This window comes from Rhinolophus sinicus, chromosome 17, assembly GCF_057876585.1.
Source record: "Rhinolophus sinicus isolate RSI-liver-muscle chromosome 17, RSI-T2T, whole genome shotgun sequence".
In the NCBI taxonomy this organism is placed as follows: Eukaryota; Metazoa; Chordata; class Mammalia; order Chiroptera; family Rhinolophidae; genus Rhinolophus; species Rhinolophus sinicus.
The window spans coordinates 168,537,064-168,549,594 of NC_142517.1; the positions used below are offsets into that span (position 1 = coordinate 168,537,064).

Sequence of the window (12,531 nt, forward strand, 5' to 3'; positions counted from 1 at the left end):
TAGGTGACCTTGGGCTGAATCAGCCCAAAAGTCATCTTTTTATAACTCAGCACAAAGAAGGTGTCCTTTTCTAATCTGCACAAAGGCACAGTGACCCTGAACTCAAGATAAGGATGTCTATCAACAATGTCCAATAATGTCCAACAACAGCTGACTCAACCATAGGGTGCCCAAGCCAAGGCTGGGTGGTCACCCATGAGGAATGCCACACACCTACACTCTACCACATGGACAAAATTGAACTAGATGGCCTCTCAAGTTCTTTCCAATTTAATTTCTCAGCTGTCTTGACTTTTTCACTTCATTATTCTCTGAATTTTCCTCTCAACATTCCTCATACCTTTAATGGTCTAATTCCTAAAGTCTGCTCTGTTTGATCAGGAAGAGAAAGAAATACCATATGTCAGCATCGGCCTACCACTCATGCCTTTCTTTGATTCATATACCAACAGGTTATTAGGAAAAGTAATTCAGTTCTTTCTAGTTTTTTCCAGAACTTTTCTGAACCATTATGAAATAAGACATTGCATTGGCTATGTGGGGATGCAACTTTAGGTCATCTATTTCTAAAGATGCTGACATATACTCAGAAACAAAGTAGCAGCACAAGCCACAATGAAAACAGCAAGTATATTTTTATTACTATGGAGAGATTCATTTTTTTAAAGAAATGTATAGAAAAAATATAATGAATATATCTAGCTATAATTTTTTAAGTCATTCCTCATTTGTATAGCACTATCTTCTAATGAATTAATCATTTATAGAATTTATTATGTAATTCAAGTTCCATTTGGACTCAGCAATGTACATAAGATACATTGAAATAATAGTCATACTGGACATGCACAAAATATATATTCTTTCTGCTTTACTCTTTCATATAAGATATATTTTCTTTCTAATGAAATGTGAATTGAATCTTACTATTACATAATTTTATGAACCTGAAATGTACGTTATGATCATATTTCTATAGCACTTTATAATACAAAAGGTAGTTTCAAATATATTACCTTATTCAAACTACAAAACTACACTGTGAGAATAGGCATGAGGATTCTAAAACTTTCCAAGTAGCCACGTTTTCAGTCCTTTACACAAAATAGGAAACATTTTTATATAAATATTTAGCCAATATACATAGAAAAATGGTTTCGTAAGCAAAAGATGCAGTTTTATAATTTTGCCTGTAGGAGGAGTGTTAAGCAGCTAATAATTAGTCATTCTGCGCAAATATATAAATAAATTCTAAATTTGATTTATGTAATATTCTAATTTTATGTTGTGTTAAAATTTAGTATTCAATAACATTTACAAATTTGGGGAGGGGAAGCCCTAGAACATACTATTTTTCTCTCCAATACAATTGTTTTAGGAAGGAAAGCACATTCGTATCATTATCTTTGCCTAAGTTCAGACCTCTGTACTAGTTTCCTTTCCTCCAATCTCTCTTCCTTTCTAATCTCTATTCTGCTGGCAGAATCATCTTTGCTAAACCAGATTACAACACTATAATAAAAAAATTTATACCAACTCTGGATCAATACATGATGAGTAAATTGAGTAAACTCTTGAGTATAGGAGCATAATGACCCATCCATAATCGAGACTCAAACTTCCTCCAGTGCACATTGCTGGGAGCCTGCCCAAAGGCCAATTTGCCCTTTTTCCTCCCTAATAGAACCCCGATTCAGCTCAAGACTTCTCAGCCTTCAGGAAAAGGGGGTCCCACCCTCAGCCCATGGGAAGGGTCTTGATAGTTAAGAGAGTGATGGCTCCAGGTTAGGCACATATACTAAATTAGGACAATTAAACTCAAGGGAAGAAATGTGAATCCTTGTTCAGGATTAAAGAACATTGGATCTCTCACATACATACACCTTTCCCTATTCCATTAGATTTGAATAAAAAAGCATCCAATCCACTGGCAAACATTTTATGATGATGGAAAGGGCCAGACTTAAGATGAGGTCAAAATTGAGGAAGGGCAAGAAAAGTTATGAAAGAACTCCCAAGTTATTAGGGGTACAACACACAACAGAACACAACACACACACACACACACACACACACACACACACACACACACACACACACACACCACCTGGATGTGCCTGCTAGTTTGCCTTCCTTTTCCTTACTTTTCTTCTGCTGCTTACGCACAGGAAACCATTTTGCTTTCTCTGATTCTCCAAAACTGTCCAGTTCAAATACTTTCCTTGAGTCTTCTGGTCAAAATTAATATCCCTCCCTGAAATACCACAGTTCTTTTCTGTATATTCCAATTACATTTATTTTAAATATCTATTTGAATCTCTAATAAACTAAAGGTCACTCGAGAGCACTCAAGTATAGCTTATTCATTCTGCACAGTGCTTAACAAAACATTCAACAAGAGCTTCTTTAACTGAATGGCATATAGTAATATCCACATGAAACAGTTCTGACCATTAAATCAATGAAACAAAATAAATGTTATAGAGTTTGCCAATAAGTTTATTCCCCTTTTAATTGTCTCATCCTAATATAAATTTCACACTTTTCCTTGGGCCAATCTTTGAAAATCTTCAGTGGGAAGGAATGATAGATCTTTGTTGTTTCTTTTCCCTATGAATCATGTCTAAGTAAAGTCAAAAGCCACAAAGATGAAAGGTTAACTCCTTCATTATGATTTTACTTTAATTCAGAAATTCCTCTTTAGTTTTTCACAGTGGTTTCTCTTGAGTCTCCATTGTGATAGGTGCCTTTTGGGCTGGCTGATTTTCCCACAAAGATTGCCATTTATTTATTTATTCATTCATTAATTCAATCATTCTTAGGAGCTTCCTTTTATCCCAAGCCATGAAGTCATGAGGCACGGGCTTATCTTAGTAACATTACAAGACTCCTCTTCTGTGGTTACAGCTCAGCAAAATCAGATCACTCTGAATCCCTTCCCCAGCAATTTACAATTAGGACTAGAAGATTCCAACTGCACTCTGGACTTGTCTCCTGAGTAGGCTTATTATTCCGTTCTCCTCATCAATTAAAATTTATTACAAATGTACACTGTGTGTTAGTGAAACTACATAGAAATAAAACCAGAAAAATTGAGGGTGTGGTTCTCAACAGCATCAACCCTCATCAGTCTACCTCCCCATGGGAAAAATAAGAGTCTCAAGGAACCAAAGGACATTGGTCACCAAATTTAAAAAGTTGAAAAGGCTTTTACTAATCTTCTTTCTTTTAATTTCAGCATGAGCAAATTTCTATTTTCCTAGGCACAAACCCAAGCACTTTTCTTATTTCAGACAATAAATTTAAGCTTCTGGCTTCTCTAAATTCATCGCAAATCAGTAGTTAAGTGCTTAGTTTTGACCTAACCAGCAGGGGTCAGAGTCAGAACAAAAACCACCTAATGAAGGATCCCGTGGAAAGACATCAAACATTTAAGTGAGCAAAAATCAGTTGCTTGCCAAACTGCAGAAATAATGTGTAAATTGCAAACATGTCAATGAAGATATCAAAAAGTGTGCAGCTTCCTTTAAAGTCATACCAAATTATTTTAAAGTCTGCAAAAAAGGTCTCAAGAGAAAATACTGATATTCTAATTTAAAAAACACAATGAAAAAGAAAACACAAAATAATTAAGTTATAATCCTGGAGCAGGCTGCACTAGAGGTTATGGAGACACATTTAAAAAGCTTTAAATATGACAAGTAGCTTCCTAAATTTGGATTGAAACAAATGTGGGTTATTTTGCTTCCTGAAGTGTGATTTTTTAAAAAAAAAATACCAAATTATATTGTGAAAATGACTTACTTATTACATCTGTCTTTATTCCTGTAATCTTCAACAGTGGTTCAACCTTCTCATAATAGACTTGGGTAGCTTCTTTTTTGTGGCTTTGGGGGTTAAGGAATATTTTTAATGACTTTGGCCTGTTGGAAAAACCTAAGAAGCAAGCATAAAGAAAAAATTATAAAGTCTCTGTCAGAATTTTTTCTTTCCCTTTAATACCAAGTCCAGTTAGAATGTTACATACCTATTGAAATTGTATGTTATTTTTATTTGAAATTCTTACAAGAGTTTTCCTAAATATGGCATTATATTAAAACATTTACATTTCCTAGCAGTGAAATAAGAATATCCCTCTTAACATAAATCATTACTTATAACAAAGCATTTAATTTTATAAAGGAAGATGTGAATGAAAAACTTAATATTTGGCAATGCTTATATGTAGTTACCAAATCATAAATAATATATCAAATGCTCCTTTAACATTTGTTTCTAAGGAGAAAAGCAATGGACTGTAGCAAATAGAAAAGTCTATTTCCTCTCCTTGGATAAATATGCTCATTATTGGAATTGGGCACCTCAGTGACCTCAGGGCCACCTAGGCCTGACCTATGGATAAGCCCAGAATGGAATACAGCACACCCAGAGCCAGGTCAGGGCCCGCACCCAGAGCAATGCATGCTGGGAGCTAAAAAGAGGATTCAGGTCAAAGTTCAAGCTTGAAAAGGAGCCAGGGGAGAAAGGACTCTTCCCCTGGGAAATGGGAAAGCAACGCCTCTCAGCGGGGATTCAAGGATAGTGCTGCCTCACAGTTGGGGCTGAGATTTGATACTACAATTTTCTGGGCTTGCAAGATGTTTATCACTTAGAACCCCGTTGGAGCAGGTGCAAAGCGAATTTTCTGTTATTAGGAAGGGGCAGGAGGGACCAAGGAGCCAAAAGAAAGCTGGGGACCGTTTTATGGTAAGCTGCTCTCACATGGATTCAAGGTTAAAAAAGCAAGTGACTAACATCCGTTTTTAATAAAACTATTACTAAAGCCAAATGAAAAATGTGCACTATACCTAAGTCAGTTTTTTGTGCAAGTAGAGATAATATTTTTTTTCTCATCATACTTGATATAATTAAATCTTTCAATAGCACATACTATTTTGAGTTCAGGGAGAGTTTTGGATGACAAAGTGATGGGACCATGCTGAACCCCTTGCATCCTCTGTATTTACCCCTGGGGTCCCACTGCATGGGCGTTTGATGTTCTTCCGTCCCAGCTCTGATCAGCCCTGCATTGTTCAAAAGCTGCCATCCTCACTGCTGCCTGCAATGCAAGCCTGAACTCCATAAAATGATATTCAGAGTCCTCCCCCAACAAACTCCAACCTATTTTCTCTCTCCTTCCTCTCTAACCCACATTAAGAAACATTTATTGAGCATTTGTACCGAGTGCTGGGAAGAGGCGCAAAGCAATTAATATATAGTTCATGCTTTAAACGAGGAAGATGTATTCATAAAAAGAAACAGTACAAGAGAGAATAATAGACTTGTTAACAGAGAGGCACAGCGTACTATGGAAATGTATGAGAGGAGGGAGGTTAATTCTTATTAGGGATCTGGAAAAGGCTTCCTGGAGAAGAGAGTATCTGAGTTGGGCTTTTGGTTCGTGGTATTTTCACTACACAAATTACCTCCTTCCTCACACCTTATCCTAGCCCATAGCAGAAAAGCAGGGGTAGAGTGAGGGAGGAAATTAAGCAGTGAGACCAGCAGGGCAAATGCACAAAGCTAAGTGAGTGCAGAGCTTTCCTGTTCTATTTCAGCTTCCCCACCATGCTTTGGATCCATTGTGTTATGTATTTGCCAAATACCAGGCATTCTAGGCTTTCCTTTGTTCAGATGGTTTTTCCTTTCCACTCCACCTATGACCATTTCTCTAAAAATTCTACCACTTTTTCAAAGCTCATTTCAAATACCACATCCTCACTGAAGCGTTTCACAATCACCAACAGAATTCACTTCTCTGGCTTCTCACTCCCATTTTCTTCTATGTGCCTCTATTAACTATTTCTGTATCATTTGTACAAAAAAAAAAAAAAAAAACTCTCATGAAAGATCGAATATTTACTTATTCTTTTTTTATTCCAAAATATTTAATATTTAAATAAATTTAAAATTTACCATGTACAGAGATTGCAATCTCTGTCTAGATAACATCACATTCTATGGTGAGAGTAGATAATAGTACACCAAAATCTAAAAATCTATGTATCAACACTGCATCAAAATTTGAGTCGTCCTGTATCTTCTATTGCATCTAATTGGCAATCACGCCACAATTTGATAATCTTATGTTTTATGGAATTCATATATGGCTTTGGGCTTTAAAATATTACAAATATAATTGGATTCCACATCAAACTAGTGAAAAAACAGTACACCAGTATTACTGATGCTTACCAGCATTTCTGAAGATAAAGTCCATGAAAATGATAAACAACTACAAGGATTTGGATTGATATAGAAATGTCAGGTAGTGTAGCATCTAAAAGGTCTCACTTCTTAAACTGGTAACACCTCAGTTAAAACTGTGGAAAATATGGGGAAATTGTGATATGTACATGACCAACATAAAATACAAGGTCAAGTTGGCTCTTTGATGAACAATATTTACTTATTCTTAAACTCTGTCTTTCCTTATTGCCCTCATTACAAAGGGTAAAAATTTCCCCATTTACAGTGGGGAAATCTGGTAGACACCACCTTAGTCAAGTGATCAGAGTTAACAACATCCTTGATGGTACAAATGGATGCATATGCCTCATGATACACAACGCACAGCACCCAGAAGGGCACACCACCACGCCTGCAGTAATCCTGCCCACAGTTTATAATGTGGCTCTATAATGATGAAACACTCACACAAACAAATAACTGTATTCTCAAAATAACTGCCTTAAACTCTTTAAAAAATGTCAAGGCCATTAAAAACAAAGGCATAGGACATATTCCAGATTAAGGAGACTAAAGAGAAGACAACTAAATGCAATGTGTGATTCTGAATTGGGTATTTAAAAACAAACAAACAAACAAAAGCTACCATAAAGGAGAGTACTGCTGTCCTTTAACCAGGGGGACTCTGCACATAAATCTAGGGCTCACTATTATTGAAAACATGACAAGGACAAGAACTTTGTTCTAAAACCTGGAGTCCAAGAGTCAGATTAAGTATCGAAATTAAGTTTATCGTACCTGGTAAATTAACCAAAAGACTGCTTCATTTCTCAAGTAGAGGCAGTCCCAGTAAAGAAGGTATTTAGGCACCATATGGCAATCCCCAAATGTTACCATAAAAAGCAACTTATATTTCTCCCTTTTCCTACATCATGACCATAGGAGAATAGAAATTTGTGGAAAGGAGAACAGTCATTTAGGGCTTGTGAGGGTACATTGTAGTTGAAGACTTGTAGACTTTAAACACTTATATATAAAAGTGCATGCTACATGTCCCATCTAACTTTTGTGAAATAATCCCCCAATAAGGCAGGAAAGGGGGCTAAAAATTACTTTTTTAAGATTCTCTAAAAAGACTTAAACAAAATAATTTTATTCTTAAGCCTTAGCCAACAATAGGGATGAAAACTAAATAAATTAATCAGAATACTCCATTCCTTAGATGTTCAGGTAAAGTGAGGTATTTTTAAATACAAATCAACAAAGCTGACTTTTCACCGAACATATATTCATTTTCTCATTTTTCTTTTCCTTTTGGGTGCACTTAATATAATCACTATGAAGATAGAGTCTAAGTATATATAAATTGAGTAGTAATATGATACCAATTTAGAGATCAGAAGGGGGATTTCTATTGAATAAAGCAGGATTTTAAACAAGTTCTTAATTAAGTGGAATAAAGAGATATAATTAAAAAGTCTCCAACCTTCTGTCCTCCCGCGTTCCTTCCCCATCCTCCTTCTACTCCATTCAGTTCCTTGACCTCACCATGCTCTCTCTACCACAGTGCCTTTACACATGCCCTCCCTTCTTTCTGCCCACCTACACTTCCTGCCACCATAGCTACTTTGCCCAATTAACCTCTACTCTGTTTTGATTTCACCCTAGTCATCACTTCCTTGGGAAAGCCTGCCATGGCTTCCTTGGCTTTGAGGCTTTAGCTGGGTTATTTTCCCCTTATTTGTTTTTACAGGTCCATACACATCCTAATTTTGATACTTATAATGTGATTTTATATATATTTATTAGTTGTTCTCCTATATTGGACTGGAAACTCTCTGGGGTTTTTCTCCATATTCTATCTCCTTAGTGAAGGGTACATAAGATGACTAAGTATTTGATGAATGAACAAAAGAGTAGTGTTAACCTTAGGCCGTATAGAAAACAATGACATCCATTTGTTATCCACAGATAACTGCATCCCTGCTGTCTGCTGGGCAGGGTTCTAGAGGCTGAGGCTCTATCAGTAAATAAGAAAAGCCTCTGCCCTCATGAAGCTTCCATGTCAATGGCAGGAGACAGACATAAACAAAAGAATTCACAGTATGTCAAGTGGCAATAAGTTCTAACCATAAAAATGAAGCTCCATAGTGGGAGAGAGGGAGGGCAAAGGTAGAAGTGACTTGCTGGCCAGAGAAGGTCAGATCACCCAGAATCGTAGGTGTTTATGACTTCTGTATTTGTTCTGAGTGAGAGAAGAAGCATAGAGAATTTTGAGCAGTGTGGCAACATAACCTTGGGTGTTAAAAGATCACTCGAGCTGCTGTGTGGGAAGTAGACTCAGTAAAAAAGGACTTGCACTAGAGTAAAGTGGAGGTTGTAAGAAAAGTTAGATTCTAGATATATTTTGAAAGGAGAGCTGACAGGATTTACTTACTCTTCGGATATAGTATGTGAAAGAGAACAGTCAAACACTAGTCAAATATGTGGGAAAAATAAGGATATTAGAGGAGTAAAAACTAGTGAAAAAAAAATAGTAGAATCAATAAACTGTGATCTCAGGGGACTTGCAGGATTTTAGGAGTTGGGAGCTACATCAAGTGAGCTACTAAGACAGAAGTTAGTAGCCACAGGGTGGGAAAGATCCTTAAAATTGAGACTTGAGAGAGTTATTGCTAATCACAGTAACAAGATCTGATGAACTTCTGTATTCATCAGAATCACCTGGAAGGCTTCTTAAATGCAGGTTTCTTGGTCCCAGCTCTAGATTTTGGATTTGGTGTGTGATGGGGTCTTAGCATTCATAGTTATAACAAGTTCCCAGCAGATGCTGATGATGTTGATCCTGGGACCACACTTTGAGAACCACTGATCTAGAGATGTGATTATGGGAGGTGCATGAAGTGAAGCCCAGGTCAAGATCTTTGAAGGAGAAGAGGCCAAAACCTGAAAGAACACCTACAAAACACAGAATTATGACAGCATAGTGTTGGAGGAAGTGATAGTGAGATAGGAGCTAAGGTCTTCAAGAACTGGGAGAAGGACGCAGTAGTCTGTACAGGACTAAAACAAGTAGTGCTAGCTGGTGGGGTCTTATGGATTGGGATTCAATGCTGAGGATTTTTAAGAGAGTACACTGAGAAAATGATCCCAAAATAGCAGTGAATTGCAAGGAGGACAGCAAAATCTTGACAACACCTCCAAGACTAGTTGTATGAAATACATGGCAAAGAAAACAGCCACCACTTGAGAAGATGCAGGGGAAGCTATATGCTCCTGAAAGAACGGTGTCTCTCTACTAGCAAGAAGGTGAGGGGAGTATTTGGAAAAGTGGTTGAAAATATAGGAGATTTTGCTAATGATGAACCATTCATTCCATAGGATAGAATAAAATAGTGTCTGGAGGGAAGGAGAGTGGTGGATGATGTCAGGTTAGGGGGTACACAAAGATAGGCTTAGAGGGATGGAAGTCCAGGGGATGAAGGGCCTCAGGCAATGACCTGGTATGAAAGAGATAAAAGTTGACTGTAGCAGGCAGGGTGAGAAGGTAGGGCAGTGGGGAATGAAGTCTTACCCCAAGCACACAGAACTCTACAAATTTTGTCTTCCCTTCAGCCAATTCCCATGGGAATACTTCACGTTTCACCATGTAGGCTTTAAAATGACATATATATTTAGTACATTAATAATATATCCATCTATTCTTATTTTATTAAGAGTTGCTTGACTTTCATAAATAAAACCAATCTATAGTTTACCTGCTCTGGAATAGCTTAGTTTTGAAGTTTCCTGTCCCTTAAAAGTATGGCAGACAACCCTACGAAAATATCAGAGTTGGAGCTTTTTCAGGAGTACCAAAAAATTTGTTTCATTGGTGATAATTGGTCTGTTTACATTTTCTATGTCTTCTGGAGTCAGTGTGATCATTTTAATTTTCCTAGACAATGTACTCATGCATTTAATCCTCTCCTATGAGGCAGCCCAAGTTATCTGCTGGGTTCTAGACACTGCCTCCTATTGAGTAGGAGCAGCAACACTATTTCCCCCTGATAATTAGAACTGATCACCTTTGCCCACACACTAACTTCATTATTATTATTTTTATTTATTGGTTCAGTCATATGGCTTAATAATGTGCCCAGATAATTCTCAATGTCCAAGTCAATTGAACCGCTGTCATGTTCCCATGTGAAAATATTCTTCCCTCATACTTAAACCTCTAAATCAGCAGAATTCAAAGTTGTAGAGGTAGGAAGCAAAAATATTATGAGTGGATCACAGAAGGTGAAGATAAGAGATGACACTTCCACTTCACTCCTCGGTTCATGGACTCATGTATTCTGTTTATGGAACTGAAAACTAATGCCATAAGATTTAGTCTTCCAGGTACAATGTAATACAATAGGAAACATGGGAAGACCAGTGAATCCATAGTTGTCAATTCGCCTTACTTTTTTTAAATGTAACTGAGTCCCTTGATCAAAAGGAGTACAGTACAGAATGTAAATTCACTGGATAGGCATTTAGTAGGATCATCGATGATAGTGTTGGCTGAAACATGGTGGACAGGAAATGCAAATCCATACTAAAAGTAAGCATTCATAGCAATGAGGCCAAATCACTGACCTTCCACAATGGAGGGCTTCCAGTGTAATCAACCTGCCACCACGTGGTTGCCAGATTGCTCTGGGACATGAAGCCATATCCAGGGCTCAAGGTTGAACTGTTTGCAGCTAGATTACTCAGCAATGGTGGTGGTCCAATCAGCCTTGGTAGCAGAAGTGCTTGTAGTTAAGTCCATGTATTTCACCCATCCCTGCCTGAAGGCCACTGTTTACGTGTTCATTGACAAAGCCCTGGGGTTACTCTGAAAAGATGCTGACTAACAACTATGGAATGGGGCATCTTCCCTCCCTGATTATTTCCTCTTCTGGAATACATTCTCTTTGGTGAGCATTTACATAAAACACAAATCACATATTCTGTTCTGATTCTGTGCAAGTCATCCATATACTTCTGCCTCATAAATACTTTTCAGCAACCTTCACATCTTTTTCCTCCAAGTTTCTACTTGGCCAAGCTCTTAACTACTGTCCATGCAGTGATACACATCAACGCCTCCAGGCATCATTCCTTAACAACTAGTATCAACTGTTTGAAGTTCTATCCACCAGAAGGGTTTCCCTTCCCTGCTCTGTTTTAGGAATGAGTCAGTAGCTCACTTCTGTATTATGCAGAACCCCATTTATTTCCCTTTAGTCTACTGGTCATAGAAAATGTCCCACGAGACCATATACAAGGTGTGATCAAAAAATTACGGTGACTACTGCTGCTGAGTGCCATCCAATGGAAAGGCAGGGATCTTCAATATGGGAAGCAGCACAGGGAACCTTAGTAACAGTGTGTGAGAGGTTTCAGTTTGTTCAGTGCAGTCGGTCAGGTGTGAGCTACACCTGAGAAAAGTTGTGGTTTAAAGTGTGCCATAAATCATGGATCACGAACAATGCATTAACCATTTCATCCTCCATCATGACCATGCTCTGTGTCACACATCGCTTCTGGTATGGCAATTTCTGTCAAATAAAAACATTATGGTGCATCCTCATCCACCTTATTCACCGGATCTAGCACTGTGTGACTTCTGGCTTTTCCCCAAAGTCAAAATGACCACAAAAGGTAAACATTTGGAATAGATTCAGGACATCAAGGCAACCACAACAGCGCAACTAAAGACACAAAAGAGGACTTCCAGAACTGCTTCAGAAACTGGCAAGAATGATGGGATAGTGTGTTCGAACTGAGGGAGAGTATTTTGAGGGGGATTAATGGCAATGTGTCTTTTACTATAATAATTTTTATTTTAATTTAAACATTCACCATATGTTTTTATCACACCTCGTATGTAGGGTGAAGAGAAACAAATACAGCGCAGCAGCAGTTGTAGGTTACCAGCATATTAGCTGATCCTCGTCCTCTAGCTCGTTAATATTATCTGTATAAAACAACTTTCCATTTAAAATAGGTAGTGTTTCATGTTTTATATCAACTGAACTCTGATTAATACATATTTCTTAGCGACATCTCAAGGTTAACATATTCAAAACTGAAATTTTGATTTTCCCCACCAAACTTGGTCTATCTATCCACAGTCTTGCCCATCTTACTAAATGACAACTTATTCTTTTGTTAGATCCAGTCAGAAATTTCACTTTACTCTGAAAATTGGTAATTAAAAATCATAAATTAAGCATTTATCCTGCCTTTCTAATTAGCACTATACTTCTGAGTAACCAAATAGTACCA

General features: G+C 37.4%; 1 protein-coding gene across 2 annotated transcripts in view; it reads right to left on the minus strand.

Moving 5' to 3' along the window:
* Positions 1 to 12,531, minus strand: part of CERKL (CERK like autophagy regulator) — a 109,789-nt gene that overhangs the window by 27,892 nt on the left and 69,366 nt on the right. For both annotated transcript variants that reach the window (XM_074338823.2, XM_074338817.2), the window contains one exon: positions 3,805 to 3,936. In XM_074338823.2, coding sequence (XP_074194924.2) covers positions 3,805 to 3,936 — 132 coding nt within the window. The remainder of the gene's footprint in view (positions 1 to 3,804; positions 3,937 to 12,531) is intronic.